Source organism: Callithrix jacchus, chromosome 16, assembly GCF_049354715.1.
Source record: "Callithrix jacchus isolate 240 chromosome 16, calJac240_pri, whole genome shotgun sequence".
NCBI lineage: Eukaryota > Metazoa > Chordata > Mammalia > Primates > Cebidae > Callithrix > Callithrix jacchus.
In genome coordinates this window covers 97,464,603-97,481,463 of record NC_133517.1, presented here as the reverse complement: position 1 = coordinate 97,481,463, position 16,861 = coordinate 97,464,603, and the positions used below count along the sequence as shown (strand labels likewise).

The 16,861-nt window shown below is 32.9% G+C and overlaps 1 protein-coding gene across 27 annotated transcripts in view; it reads left to right on the top strand.

Annotated features, from left to right (window-relative positions):
• The window catches only part of VPS13B (vacuolar protein sorting 13 homolog B), an 822,207-nt gene that overhangs the window by 372,601 nt on the left and 432,745 nt on the right, over positions 1-16,861 (top strand). For 26 of the 27 annotated variants that reach the window (XR_013528186.1, XR_013528187.1, XR_013528188.1 and 23 more), the window contains 2 exons: positions 152-279; positions 10,970-11,204. Coding sequence is in view for 15 of the 27 variants with exons in the window: in XM_017965662.4 (XP_017821151.4) it covers positions 152-279; positions 10,970-11,204 (363 nt within the window). In the remaining 12 variants the exon portion in view is untranslated. Of the gene's footprint in view, positions 1-151; positions 280-10,969; positions 11,205-16,861 lie in introns of those variants that run through there. The other variant, XM_035277325.3, reaches the window with a different exon arrangement.

The window sequence follows — 16,861 nt, the reverse complement described above, 5'->3', positions numbered from 1 at the left end:
AGAGAAAATGATCTAAAATGATAATTTGTAACCTCATATAAAAATTGTAATTTTAAGCAAGAAAATAAACAATTCTAAAATTACTTTTGGTGTATTTTTGTGAAATTGTAAGGTATGTTTCTGTTAAATAATTAGCCATTCTTATACTTAGAATCCCGCCCATTGTCAGTTCCTGTTAAACCTGTGTTGAATATATCTGAACGCTGTAGAAGTCCTGAAGAAAGAATGAAGGAATTTATTGGAATAGTTTGGAATGCAGTGAAGCATCTCACACTACAGGTAAAATAAAAGTTAGAAATATTATGGATCTAATTTCTATAATATGTTTTAATTCCCAGCATTGTTAATATTGGTAAGACTTTTCTCACATGTAACAATTATGTATACCATCTCATTTTTATAATTTAGTTGAAAATAATTGGTGTACTTCACTTATCATAAAATAATTTTATGAAACTCGTGATCTTCCTTATACTTATTAGAATATACACATTTTGAGATGTTCCTTGAATTAAAATATTTTAGTTAATTCTACTTTTTGTGTAAGTTTTATTTTTACAATTTTAAATGCTTAATGTACATATAGATTCATTCATATCTCAGTAGTGAGATAAAGTCTGAGTTGGAATTAAATTAACATGAAAGAGTTATCTAATTGTTTTTCCTCCCTAACTATAAGTTAAACTGCCTGGGCATGGTGGCTCAGGCCTGTAATCCCAGCACTTTGGGAGGCCGAGGTGGGCAGATCACAAGATCAGGAGATTAAGACCATCTTGGCCAACATGGTGAAACCCTGTCTCTACTAAAAATAAAAAAATTACTGGTTTATGCTGGCACACACCTGTAGTTTCAGCTACTTGGGAGGCTGAGGCAGGAGAATCACTTGAACCCAGGAGGCAGAGTTACAGTAAGCCAAGATTGCGCCACTACACTTCAGCCTGGCAATAGAGCAATACTCTGTCAAGAAAGAAAAGGAGAAGAAAATTATAATGATAGCTGTTTCCTTATTGTTATTAAATTTTCTTCTCATCTATTTTTGCTTTAAAATGCACAATTTTATCTTGTTGAATTACTTTCCTTCAAGATTATGTTTAACCTGATGAAAATATACAATTAGATGCTATTAGATAAGCTTACAGTTATGAATTTTAGTTTTTGCATAAGACTTTTTCTCTGTGATACCATAGGCATCCTTATAGGATTTTATATGTACCAGATAGTAATATCAAAGCCTTAAGTCAATGCCTTTCACTTTGACTTAAGATATAAAAGTTGCAATAGAAAGTAGTTTCTGTCTTACCTATGAGAATGAGGCTTTATGATCTATAAAATTATAGCTATATTAAGCTCATAGAGATCTGAGGTCTTAAACTGACATTGCTATAGAAGCAGTGGGCTAAAATAAAAAATAAACATGACAAGCAAATCACTTTTTGAAATCTGGGCATCTCAGAATACTTCAAGAATATATAAAAAGGAGAACGTAGCTAACTGCCAGTAGTAAAGCTACTGAAAACTCAAGGGGAACATTTTATTTTATTTTATTTAAAGTGGTAAGATCTTTATGTATCAATATTCTTGTTTACCAGAAGACTATCCTGGAAGAGGTTGAAAGTAGAAGTAAGGCACACCTAGATATGTATTTCTTAGCAATGTAATATTGGGGAGTTTCTTCTTGATTCTATGTCCACAGGTTGGAGATTATAATGTCTTCTTCATGAAGAGGGTGGAAAATATAGAGTGATAAAGTATATGAAAGCAACTGACAAAATTTATTCATTTATTGATTCATTTTGCAAAAGTTAACCTACTGTATTCAAAGAACATACTGAAGAAAGGTAATGCAGTCCTGCCTTCATGGTGATCATAGTTTGGCAAGGAGAAATTCATTAAATTATTGTTCTTAAAATAATTTGAGTATAATGATGATGATTCTCTTGCATGAACATTATGTGTCAATTAAGCTAACCCTAGAAGAATCAGGAAACATTTGGGTTCTCAGTAACTCTTGTGTTTTCTTTCTTCATTCCATCTTTCTCTCCAGTAGCTGTAGCTTTTCACTAAAGCAGCTAACGGCTACACTGCCCTTCAGCAGGCAGACAAGAAGTGATGGAGATAACACCCCTAGTGTTACCTTCACCTACCATGGAGATGATTCTATAGCATTCCTTGTCTGTCAGTGTGTCCTCAGTAGAATTAAGCTCCAGATGTCCAGGACTTGCCAACACACCATTTTAGTTGCTGTCCTTTTGAGAAATTTTAAAAGCAGGTAGACAGTTAAGGCATGTTATATACAGATTAACAGTGTTAAAAATAACTCCTTACATCTTCTTAGAAACAATAGAAACCAGAAGACAATTGAAACAATGGAAACCAGAACACCTTTTATGTGCTACGGAAAATCAGCATATAACATAGAATTAATATAGAATTCTCCAGTCAGCAAAATATTCATCAAAAATGTTGGCCAATAAATACATAAAGACAGAACTTTTCTCCAATAGAAATTTACTAAAAGATATTCTGAAAGAAATTATTTAGGTTGAAAGGAAATTATAACATATAGAATATAGGTTTTTCAGAAATTAATGAAGTATATAAGAAAGTATAAATGTGTTGGAAAATAACTGAATATTGAAAAAAACAGTATTCAAGGAGAAAGTTTTAGTATGTTTCAGCCTTTTGGCTATTAGCTTTTTTTCTCTTTATTTTCCAATTATTTATTTTATTTTTGAGACAGAATCTCACTCTGTCACCCTGAGCCACTGCACTCAGCCCTAGTTAAATTTAATGTTAAAAATATGTGGCACTTGGCTGGGTGTGGTGGCTCATGCCTGTAATCCCAGCATTTTGGGAGGCCAAAGCAGGTAGATCACCTGAGGTCAGGAGTTCAAGGCCAACCTGGCCAACATGGTGAAACCCCCTTTCTACTAAAATACAAAAAAAATTAGCTGTGCATGGCGATATGCACCTGTAATCCCTTCTACTCAGGAGGCTGAGGCAGGGGAATCGTTTGAACCAGGGAGGCAGTGAGCTGAGATCATGCCATTGCACTCTAGCCTGGATAACAGAGTGAGACTCTGTCTCAAAAAAAAAAAAAAAAAAAAAAAAAGTGGCACTTAATAAAGGAGTTTTGATTAAGATCAAAATTCAGCAGTTGAATGAAATTTCTGTTATTTATTCAGAAAATATTTATGAAATCCCTAGTCTGTCCTACACTCCAGCTACCCCTTAGTCCTACAGATGTGAGCAAATTGTCTCTGTGAGCAACTAAAGCAACTACTAGGGTGAATCTGGAAGTGTATTCTTCCCCAGGTGAGCCTCTGGATGAAAAAACAGATGGTCAGTACTTTTATTGCAGCTTTTTGAGACCATATTTCAAGTATTTAAGCTATACCCAGATTGTTGACCCACAGAAACTGCAACAAATGTCTCTTATATTTGTGGTGATTTCTTATATAGCATAGAAAATGAATACTCATGGATATAGACAAATTATGCATAGCTATAGTGTAGTCTAATCACTATAATAAATACATACCTGTCATTAAGACTTTTTAGAAATCATCCAAAACATCTTCAGTTCATAAAAATACTAATATAAGAGCAAATAACCTTGATTTTAGCAGTCCTTTACAGTGTTTATTTTCTGAGCATGCTGCTTATAAGAAAGTTAAGAGAAAAATGGGAGGAAGAAAGTATGGCTTGTCATTCTTTTATTATGGTTTTAACTCTTACCTTGCAGAAATATGACTGTTTTAGTGACATCAGCTATATTTCACCAATCTCATCCATCATGAATCCTTTTAATAAATATCCTATTAACTCCTTGTATTGACTTACCTGTCCTTCTCCCCTAGAGATAGCCATTGTACAGTGGTGACATCCAGCACTTAATTTTTGTTAGGTGGTAGGCTATATTCCTAGAAAACAGAAGAGACATAATAGTTGTCCTGGTCTAGCTGGCAAAAGGCTAAGTGCCATGGTATGAAGTATCTTATAGGGAGCCCCTTAGAAAATTTAATAACAAAAAAAGAGAAATGGGAATACCAAGAGGAATGTTACTTACTGAAAGGATGCCTAGGGCTTGTATTTAGATCCTATCCTAGGTGAATATTTATTGCTTTGTGGAAGATTGAGTTGACACCGTTGTATGGTTTAGAATATGATAGCTACCAATAATATTTAGTTATTTAAAGTTTACTAAAGTCCTAAATGTTATTTCATGATAACAGAAGTAGTTATATTAAAAATAACCCAATTCCCTCTTATCTATCATATAAATAATTGAATAAGGTGGTATAATTATCTTTTTATTGATATCATTTTGAATAGTTCTGCAATAGAGAACATGAAAGTATTGGTTTACATGATTGTTTGACAGCTCTAGGAAAATATTTCAATTTGAGATACCAAGTAATATCAGAAATCTTTACACTATAAACTAGTAGGTATATCAGTATTCTACAGTATAAGATATACTGGAGAATGTCTTTCTCTGGCTGGGATTAAGTAACAGGAACCAGATTTATTTTACTGCCTGAAATAACCAAAAAACTACTGAAATATATAACACAAAGCTTTCAAACCACTAGGCAGTAAGCCAAGTGGACAGTGACTCCTGAGAGACTTAAGATAAAACCAGCAGGGCTTAGTAATTAATTGATTTGGAGAATAAGGGATAAGAGTCTAAGAGGTCTTCTAGATTCTAGATTTGGTGTGTGGGTGGCAGTGATGCTATTAAATGAAGCAGCTTTTCTGGTTTAGGGGCAAATAGGGATTTTGAATTTACATATGTATTTTAAATATGTGTGAGACATCCAGGTATCTAGTAGATATTTATATCTGGAGTTTAAGACACAGATTAAGAGAAGAGATAATAATTTTAGGAGTTATCTACAGATGGTTTTCAAACCAGGAGAATGGGTCATTCAAGCAAGCATGTAAAGTTGAAAGAGCAATGGGCCAAAGGAATACCATTTTAAAAATAGTAGAAGAGAGAATGTCCTTGAAGAAATTATGTTAGTGATCAGAAATGGAGGAGGAGAAACTAGAGAGTTCGTGAAAGCACAAAATGCATAGGATTTTAAGGAACTAGTGGCCAGCAATGTCAAATTCTAGGTGTTAACTATGTGCTTTACTTGCTTCTTTGCAGTATGAAACGGATAAATTAAGTAATGTTTAAGGTCACTTCCAACTCTAACAATATTTTGTGATTCCTTTGCTTATTTTACAATGATGCAGTAACTTTATTAGCTTTATCATCACAAACAAATTTAATCTATCACTTTGAGTTAATTGTAAGTGATGGTAATGGTTTTCCTTTTTTATCTCTAATTATGGTAAAATACATATTACATAAAATTTATCTTCCTTACTATTTGGAAGTTTATGGTTTATTTTGTGGTTCCTCCATTTGAGTAAGTGTATTGCGTATCAGTTAACATAATCACGGCAGTACTAAACAACACATCTTTACATAGGTTATCTTGAATATGACCTAGGTACTTGGCTTGCCTCACCCTAGTCTCAGCCATGTGTTAAACATACTCTGTGTTTAAACATTTCCAGATGTTAATGTATTATGAACATTTTAAAAGATAAAATTAGATTCTGATTAAATTATTACAATTTAGTCTCTGAAAATCTGAGTTTTATTTTTAAAAGGATACTAGGATGTTTTATGAGTCAAAATATAAAACAGAAAACCCCGCAAGCTGTCATCAGATAAAACAGGACATCATAACTTAAAGGTTTCAAATGATTATTCTTTTAGTGGAAGTTTGAGCAAGTAATTATGTTTGGAACCAGAGTTCTGGAAAGTTGATTTTGGAGCCAAAGTTGGTATTTGCTAAGCCCATATTCTTTTTTACCTAGAAAAGAAAGATGTGTATTACGTAAAATCATTAACAATATTTGCTGTAACCTATTTGTTTTTCAGTGTGGAAGAAGGACTTTCCATACTTAATTATAATGGATTATTTTATAATACTCCCTCTAGTCTTAGACAGTCTTTAAAAAAAAAAAAACAAACTATGAACTTTTGGCTGGGCATGGTAGCTTACATCTGTAATCCCAGCACTTTGGGAGGCGTAGGTAGGCAGACAACTTGAGGTTAGGAGTTTAAGACTGGCATGGCTAACATAGTGAAAGCGCGTCTCTACTAAAAATACAAAAATTAGCTGGGCATGGTGGTGCCCACCTGTAGTCCCAGCTACCCAGGAGGCTGAGGCAGGAGAATCGCTTGAACCCAGGAGGTAGAGGTTGCAGTGAGCTGAAATTGCACCACTGCACTCAAGCCTGGGCAGCAGAGTGAGACTCTGTCTCAAAAATAAAAATAACAAAATAAAAATATATGAACTTTGGGGGACTTTTAACAATAGATTAGCATAAGTGACCTATTCTTTCCAAGTTTTCTGAAACTGCTCATTAACAAGGATTCTATTAAAGCTCTGTTTTTATTCCAGAAGCACACAATTGGCAATAGTTGCCAATTGGCCAGTTGATGAAACAGAAATGTGCTGACTAGAATTTACTCCTTTTGAGGAAGATAGTTCTCTGCTTATTGCCAGACTTAGCTTTTTTGTTTTATCATTTACATTGAAGTTTATCATGTTGGACTATGGCATTTACTAGCAATTTTCTTTTCTTCCTTCCTTTTTTTTTTGTACTCTCTGGAGTCTTCTGAGTGGACAGTGTAGTTTCATGGCATTTTTAATTTCAGTACCAAGCTTTCTGGTCTCTTTCCGTTGGTAATAATGCTCTGTTATTCCCTTTGAGAACTACTTCCCACATTCTGTGTTATTTTGATGAGAGTGTCAGTCAAGGTGTCTCAAGCAGCATAAGCCAGTTAAGCTGAGCCAGGTGAATTCTCTCTTCTAGGAAGTTACATCTAGAGCATGACTAGTGATGAAAAAATATCATACCGCTTTATGTCCTCGTGTCCAGTAAGCTCCTTGGCCTTTATCTTCAGGATTAAATAGGAATAGGCATTTTAGGCCCGAGAGATCAACTATTAATCATGCCAATTATAAAAGTAAGATTTTATATTTAGACCTTACAAATTGTTTTTCACAAAGACTCACATTCTTATTTATAGGCACTGAACAAGTGACAGCCATTACATGGTAGTTTGTTAGGAGGAAGTCTGGAATTCAAATCTAGGAATTTTTTATGTCTTCCCTTGACAAGATTTTTATGGAAAAAGTGTGAAGATTTATAACTAACTTATTCTGGAAAGGTTGACAACCAAGACAAACAACTATAGCCTTTTAATCTATGGCCCCAAATCAGGTGTATTTAAAGTTCTGCATACGATGATATCCATAATATTTTCATGATGCACTGAAAATTTATCAAATAGGAAAACTGTGATTTGGGTGATAGTTTATATACTTGTTGTAGTGCAAATGGAATACTACCTATTTTGGTGGATCCTATAAACATAGATAGTGAAAGTGTAAGCAACAGTATCTGAAAATAAAAGCACTGTGACATCTTTTATAAATCTATGGCGACTAATAATATGTGGGATCTCGCATATAGGAGAGACTTGCTGTTACTTATTGACTTTATAAAGAGGGATATAATTTCCCTCATTTACAGATGAGGAAACTGAAGTCATGGAGAGACGAAATAACTTGTCAAAGATCCCACATCTGAATTGAATTCATCTCGTTAACAAATCAGTTTTATTTATCACCTTAGAGGTTGCTGCTGGAATGAAATGATGAATAATATGCATGAAGCAATTATTTTTACTACTGTCTCTGATCAAAATAATTGTTTCTACTTATATAACAATTGTTTATTGAGTACATACTACATGTACTGCTGTACAATGTACAGAAACTATATAATGAACAAAATAGGCAAATGTTTGACTTCATAAAGCTTGTGTTCTAGTGAGAATTCTGTTAGGATATTAATACTTGAAAGCGATCTTGTTTTAAGCATTTTTAGGACTGGGACTATGTCTTTTGTCTCTGTATTCCTAACATCTGGATCAGTTTGTGATAGATATTAGAGAGTACATGAATAAAAGAGAGAAAAAGTAAATGAAATAGAACCTACAATGTTTCTTTATTTTTGTTTTTTATTTGAAACTGTTTCCTGAAGAGTAACATATATTTATATAGAAAGCATTTGATTCTGTAGAAATTATGCAAAATATAATTGTCATATTTTCAAGTTTTAAATATATTATTTGGGGATAGGAAATAGTAATGTTATTGAAAAAGCAAGAAAATGTGGTACAACATTTCAAAGCATTTATCTATAAAATGCTTTATATGATGGGCAGTAGTTAATTAGGATTTTCAGATGAATGGGTAAATAAAATCTATCTTAGTCTCTTCTTTTTAACTGACTTGGGATCATGATTATAGAGCACTGAAAGAAAAAAAAAATGTTTCCCAAACCTCATATATAGGGGTAGGGACTTACAAAGGCATATATCTTATAAATAACATATAAACTAGAATCTTCAGGGGAAAAAGTGCATTGTAACCATTTCATTTATTAAAATAAGAATAACAAATAATTTTTGCTTTATCGGTTTATCGTCATATATGCTACTTAGATATGTAGCCCTTGACCTAGTAGGAATCAAAATAGAGGTAGTTCTACTTCAAGAATCTGTAATAATCCCTTCACTTTAACACATGAATGTGTTCAATATTGGCAAAAGAACACGTTGCTACCAAAACTGAAACAAGATCCTTGAAACAGAAAGGATGTTGCCATGGAAAAATGAAGTAACACTCAGTGCAGCTGTGATGTGTTCATGAATAGGATATTTTTTTAAAAGATCATTTGGGTTTGGTGTGGCTCAGAGGGTCCCAACCAGATGGTTTCCATGAACATGATCTGACCCCCAGCTTGAGGACTTCTTACTGGCAGATTACTTCATTTTCTTTCCCTCGGATTGTCAGATCCTTACATTAATTCAAAATTTACTGCTGCAGATTTATATTCAGGAATATAAATCACTCAACATTTTACATTAAAACTATAATTTTATACATACAGTTTAACAGTCATTTTAAAAGTGTAAAAAGATTTATGTGATAGCTTTAGTATATATAATAGATATAACATCATAATAATTTCATGTAATTTTAATTATATGATTCCTATCATTAAAGGAATTCTCACAACATATATCGTATTTTAGAAAGTTGATTTTAGAGTTGTAATGTATCTGATGCTACTATACTATTGATTCTGTTTGCATTGCTCACATTCTTTATACTTGATGGAATAATTGAGTTTTAAATTAGTGAAATTTTATGTTTTATGATTTTGGAAATTTTGGCATGATTTAAATTTGCTCCTAAGGATATGTATGCATATATTTGTGTACACTAACATATTAAACTAATTACCTCACACTTTTGAAAGCATTTTTCAACATAGTATCAGTACCTACATAAAGTGTTAAATACTGACACTTCATATTTTGACATTTTAACCTGAATTAATAGAGGATATGCTCTTAGTGTGCCATTTTAAATTGTGCAACTGAAAATTACTAATGAATTATGTTAAATATTTTAAAGCATAATTGTAACTTACCTGGGACAATATAGATTTCTATTTCAAAATAAATAAAACATGTCATGATTTTAAATCAATAAACTACTTAACACACATGTACTTTGATCTGCAGGATAAGATTTTAGAACTAAAATGAGCTTATGCTTCATGAACCGATACACGTTTTTTGCAAAATTTTATCTGTATTTTTTTTCACTGAATTCATCAGTTTGTCCATGCCCCAAAATGTGAAGCAAAGACAAACAGGTTTGTTTATTTATAGGTTGGCAAATTTTTTTATCGTATCTGGGAATTCTAAACCTATTACATATCATCATGCTGTCACCAGAGTAGTATATTAGCCCCAAGAGAAGAGATATTACTATTATCTTTTAAAAATGTAATCTTTTTCTAATATAGTTTCTTTGAATATCCAAGAATTTATGAATTTTAAAAAATTATTTTTATCACACCTTCAGATAACATCTTTGTATGACAGAGATTTTGTAGAAAATCAACCAATATGGTTTGTATTTTGTCAATAACTTAAGTATCGTAGGCTGTTGGAGCAATTTAATAATGAAGTACGCAGTATTAATATGTAGGCACCACTAAGACAAATAGACTTTAATATACATTGCTTCTGACTTAAGAAGTCATGATGAATTCATTTTTGGTGTTGGGCTTACTTTATCTCTTTATCTTAATCTCTAAGGGGCTGGCAATTTAATGTAACTCCAGTGGGGATAGGAGAGCATTAATACGTGAAATTACAACTTAGGTAATTTGAAGAATGAAGAAAGGAAGAAATAATGCTCTGATTTTTAAGTCTTCTGATTTTGCCTATTCCCATGTATTTGTTTATATATAATACATCTGATATATGTATGTATACTTGAATTGTTATATATAAAAAGTGAAAGTATGTGATATAAACATGTTCTTTAATGGTTGTCTCATGTTATAAATTGAGACAATTTATACTCTTTTTCATATACTCTAGTCTGTAAAGTAAAAATGGAGAACTAAATTCACGTAAATATAGCCCTTTTTAAAAAAAGTAACAGCAATAAAATGCTAGGTAGTTCTAGGCTTTATCTGGTGTTAACATTTTCTAATCAACTGCAAAAGAAGGAGGATTTTCTGATCTTCTTTTGCCAGCACACTTTCTAACTCAGTCTTTTTTCTTGGAAAAGACTATGGAAGGGCAGACATATTTTTATCACTTGCCACTGGGCATTTTGTGTCAAGTTTATAACAAGCTTAAGCAATACCTTTTCAAGTGTTTTTTATATTCATTAGTGAAAATAAGTCATAAAGACATAAATATGGAACATTTACTCTTTTGGTTGTTTATTCTGATGAAGACATTAGGTGTTTGACAGTGTATTTAGTCTGATCCAAATATTTTAATTCTGCTTTTCTTTTCTAGCTTGAAGTACAATCTTGTTGTGTGTTTATTCCAAATGAAAGTCTGCCTTCCCCAAGTACAATTGTATGTGGTGACATTCCTGGAACAGTAAGAAGTTGGTACCATGGGCAGACCAGCATGCCAGGAACACTTGTCCTCTGTTTACCTCAAATAAAGATTATTAGTGCTGGGCACAAGTATATGGAACCTCTGCAGGAGATCCCATTTGTTATCCCACGACCCATCCTTGAAGAAGGTATATTAAAAAATTTTTTTTCCTATGGTTAGTGTTTTATATGGATATTTTTTGATATTTTGATATCTTTAAATGTGTCAGTGTATACAGAAATCAGTCTTCTCATTGAAAGATTTTCATGACCAAAGTAAATGAACTAAGTCACGCCATTTATTGCCATCCATATCTTTTAATCTCAGTCATATATTTACATATATGTTATCTATAAAAGATCATATGCAAAATAATATAACTAAAATATAAACACAGGAAAAATTAATGGGAATAAAGTTGGTTTTGGATATTAGGCTGAACTAAAAATGATAAGTAGGTTGATATTAATTTAAGCTACTTGATTTATGAATGAATGTATTATATATATATAGATAATTGCATGAATATATTATTTATAGCAAGAATAATGTATTTTTAGATTTCTCATTTGTTTACACAAAGTAAATAATTATATGATGATTAGAGTCATGTTTCTTCTATATATACTTGATTTCTCACATTTCTGTGTTTTCAGTTATGAATTCATAACCTTTTGAACTTTGACATATTCATTTCAAACAAAATGTGAACCTGGAAAAGTTTTGAGTCACAAAGTAACTAACGTGAATATATATTTTAATAACAAGGCTCAAATTTTTGACAGTGCTAAACAGGTCAACACCTTGTTCACATTATTAGGATGTAAGTGTATGAGTCCTGATGTCGTTGAAATTTCTACATACTGTCACTGAAAAGCAGACATAGCCTGTGTAATTTCTGACTTCTACTTTGATGTTGATTTCTCTCTCCTTTTCTCTGTACTGAAATATCTACTGAAATCTACTTTTCTTATATTTGTCAAAAGAAAGCATGATTTTGCTCATACATTTTTAATCCTTAATAATATGAATACTCTTATATAATCATAGAATTTTAAAGTTAAAGGTAATGTTTTTAGAGCATATGGTCTTTTGTGACTGGTTTCTTTCATTCACCATAATATTTTAAAGACTGATTCATGTTGTAGCAGTCTTTGTGGTTTTTATGGCTGAATAGTGTTCCATCTTATGGATATACCAAATTTTCTTGATCCATTCATCAGATGATGGCTAGTTGAGGTTGTTTTCACTTTTTGACTTTTATGAGCAATCCTGGTATAAACATTCTTTTACAGGGTTTTTTTGTGGATTTGCTTTAATTTCTTTGAGCTACATGCCCAGGAGTAGAATTGTTGAATTGTATGGTAACTAGGTTTGAGCTCTTCAGGAATTGCCAGACTGTCATCCCAACTGTCTGCCACCATTTTACAATTCCACATCAATGTACAAAGGTTCTCATTTTTCCACATCTTTGTCACTATTTGTTATTATCTGCTTTGTTTCTTTTTCTTTTTTATGTTCTAGCCATCCTAGACAATAACCTCTTACACTAGAGAGAACAATTAAAGTGTTTTTAAGAATGTGTTGGTCAGGCAGAGAGTAAATAGATTGATTTGTACATCATTTAATATACTAAATACACATCTTAATATTTATAAAACTGAAGCTTACTTTATGGAAATGGTGCTTATTTTTACTATAAAAATAATAAAAGTGGTGTGAAGTGGTATTTCATTGTCGTTTCGGTTTGCATTTCCCTAATAACTAATAATGTTGAGCTTATTTTCATGGGCTTGTTGGCCATTTGTATGTCTTCTTTAATATTTTCTTTTACTTTTTTTTTTGGATAGGGTCTTTTTCTGTTACCCTGGCTGAAATCCAGTAGTATAATCATGTCTCACTGCTGCCTTGAGCTCCTGAGCTCAATCTATACTCCCACCTCCTGTGTACCTGGGACTATAGACACACACCACCATGCCTGTCTAAATTTTAAATTTTTTTGTAGCGATAGGGTTTCACCATGTTTCACAGGTTGGTGTCAAACTCCTGGGCTCAAGTGATCTGCCTGCCTCAGCCTCCAAAAGCACTGGGATTATAGGTGTGAGTCACCATGCCCAGCCTAATATTTTCTTCTGTTCAAATCTTTTGCCCACTTTTTAGTTCAGTTATTTGCCACCTTAGAGTTGAGTTGTAAGAGTTCTTTATAATATTCTAGATAGAAGACCCTTATAAGATACATGATTTGCAAATATTTTCTCCTATTTTATACACTGTCTTTCCACTTCCTTTGTCTTATAGTCATTTGCAATATAAAAGTTGTATGATATGAATATTTATATTATACATTTATATGATATAAATTGCTATTATATTTGTAGTATAAACTTTGGCAGACTTCATCTCTACAAAAAATTTTAAAACTTCCCAGATGTGGTGGCTATCACCTATAGTTCTAGCTACATGGGAGGTTGAAGAGGGAGGATTGCTAGAGCCCAGGAATTCCAGGATGCAGTGAGCTACGATTGCACCACTGCATTCCAGCCTTAGCAACAGAGCAAGACCCTGTCTCTGTAAATTAATTAACTAAATATATATAATACATGATATATATTGTGTAATATATACTATTTTATTATAAGTATAAACTATATAAGTAATTTTATTTTACATGATTATGTAAAGTAATATATAATGCAGAATTATGTAAAGTATATATAATGTAATACATATATAAATGTAAACATAATGTAAAAAGTTTTCCTTTGCTATATTGACAATTATTTTTTTACTATTCCTTTTTTTATATTAGAAATTAATACGATTTCCACAAAGATTCAGTTTTAGAAATATTAAGATGCATATTTAATTTATTAAATGATACAATAAATCAGTCTATTTACTTTCCACCTGAGCAACACACTTCTATTTTTTTTTTTTTTTTTGCGACAGAGTTTCCCTCTTGTTACCCAGGCTGGAGTGCAATGGCGCGATCTCGGCTCACCGCAACCTCTGCCTCCTGGGTTCAAGCAATTCTCCTGCCTCAGCCTTCCGAGTAGCTGGGACTACAGGCGTGTGCCACTATGCCCAGCTAATTTTTGTATTTTTAGTAGAGACCGGGTTTCACCATGTTGACCAGGAGGGTCTTGATCTCTTGACCTGGTGATCCACCCACCTCGGCCTCCCAAAGTGCTGGGATTATAGGCATGAGCCACCGCGCCCGGCCTGCAACACAGTTCTTAAAACACTTTAATCCTTCTCTCCAGATTGAGGTTATTGTTATGTATTTTCTTATATTTTTAAAATGATATTATTATTTTGTAATATAATTGCTTAGATTTGGCACATATAGAACTAATGTAGAGGTTGGAAAACTTTCTCAATAAAGTGCCAGATATTAAGTATTTTCATTTCAGCAGGTATATGTTTTCTGTTTTAACTATTCAACCATGCTTTATAGTGCAGAGCTAAAGACAATATGTCAACACATTGGTATGACTGTGTTCCAATAAAACTTGTTTACAGAATCTGGTGGTTGGCTACATTTGGTCATGAGCCACATTTGCCTGCCTATATACTAGTGCTCTAGTAGTCATTCTTTTTCACAGTTCAGCCCTTTTCTCAGTTCATTTACTTCTGCCTGAAGTACATCCTTTAGAAGCTCTATTTACGATGATCTGATGTTAGCAAACTCTCAGTTTTGTTTCTTTGCCTTTTTTTGAAAAAGATTATTTTCTGGGTATGTAATTCCTTGTTTATAGTTATTTTCTTCCAGCTCATTAAAGACTGTTGTGCTGACTCTTGCTTTTCATTGGCCTTTTAGGACATACAATGTCATTTCATGTTTTCTTGGAAGTAGTTTGTCCTTTTTCTCTGGCTTCTTTAAGGATCTTCTCAGTCTTTGTGTTTTAAAGTTTTAATATTGGAGTCTTAGCAGTTTGCAAGTTTTCTGGCATTATCTATTCAGATACCTCTACTTCATTCTTTGCGTACATGTTAGACTTTTTTGCTTTTTTACTGTATTTTCCATGTTGCTTCTTCGCTTTTTCATATTTTTTCTCTTTGACTTGCTGGCCTGCATTCCAGTTAGTTTCTTTAATTGAGTTCTGCAGTTCATTAACTTTCTTTTCAGTTGTGTCTAATATTTTGTTAAAGTTGTTCTTTGAATTTTTCAATGTCAACTTTAATGAAAGTCTAACATAGAAGATGGTACAACACTAAGTATACAACTTGATACATTTTTGTCAAATAAACCCATACATGTTGCTAGTACCTGAGTAGAGATCAAGAATTCTCCCAGTACCCAGAAGATCTTCTCTTGGAGGCAAATTGTGTTTGACATTTAAAATCATAAATTAGTTTTCCTACTTTTGAACTTCATAGCACTTTATTTATTGAATTTAAATTTTTACATAGGATATTCTTTTAATCTTGATTCTATTTAAAACTTCTTATTTTGCCGGGCGCGGTGGCTCACACCTGTAATCCCAGCACTTTGGGAGGCCGAGGCGGGTGGATCACGAGGTCAATAGATCGAGCATCCTGGTCAACATGGTGAAACCCAATCTCTACTAAAAATACAAAAAATTAGCTGGGCATGGTGGCGCGTGCCTGTAATCCCAGCTACTCCGGAGGCTGAGGCAGGAGAATTGCCTGAACCCAGGAGGCGGAGGTTGCAGTGAGCCGAGATCGTGCCATTGCACTCCAGCCTGGGTAACAAGAGCGAAACTCCGTCTCAAAAAAAAAAAAAAAAAAAACTTCTTATTACTCATGTTTTCAAGGCTTCCTTTTATTTCTTTATACATGAAATATTTAACTTACATGATTGTCTAATTCCTGCTGACTCTTGCCTACTATACCTACTAAGCCTTGTTTATTCTTTTCTTTTCTGTGCTACTTATTTTCCTTAGAAATTTCTCTGTAGAAATTTTTTGAAGACTGGCCTGAAAGATTCCTCCTATGCAGGCTTGAATTTACTTCTGATGTGTTGGCCGAACTACTAGTTCAGAACCATTTGAAGCTAAATTCTTGCTAAAACGTTTTCATCCCACTTAGATAATGAAAATTCAAGCTACAGCCTCTTAATAGGGCTGGTTTGTGGTTGTGGGTTTTTCTTCCTCTATTCAAGGTTTCGTTTTCTGGTAGGGTTTGGGAGAGGATTATGTAAAGAAGAGAAGAACAGACAACTCTGTTTCTACTATACCTGTACATGAATATTCTAGCCATTTGCATGCCAGCTTTATGTTTTATTATTTTCTGCACTATGAGTGGGCCTCAGCCTTTATGTTCAGCCAGACTTAAGTTGACTTCAGTTCAGTGTTGAAAACGGATGCTCAGTTTTAATCAACTTTGAAATGTCTTGGGGCATTTACTTTGCATACCTCTGTGTTTCTGTCTTCACTCAGTCCCTGGCTTTAATAATCCTTTTGGAATCCTCTAATAAATCCTCTTTTTGGAAATTTATTGATACATTTAAGAAGATATCATTTGGTATGTATGTGCATGCATGTGTATATGTGTAAAACACTATATAAATTTCATTCATAGTATGTATCACATATAAATATTGTTCAAATACAGTGTATTCATCATTTTTTTAGGAGAGGGATCATTCAAGGCACTAACTCTACCATGTTGCTGTGAATAGAATACCTGAGTGATGTTTTTTAAAGAAGATGTGACACTATATTATACTCTGTCTTTTCAAATGATTTTGTAAAAGGACTGATATATAGTGCCCATCATTCTTTATACCTTCAGTACTCATTTAAAATGTCTCTTACTTCTATAAAATTCTTGCCAACATAT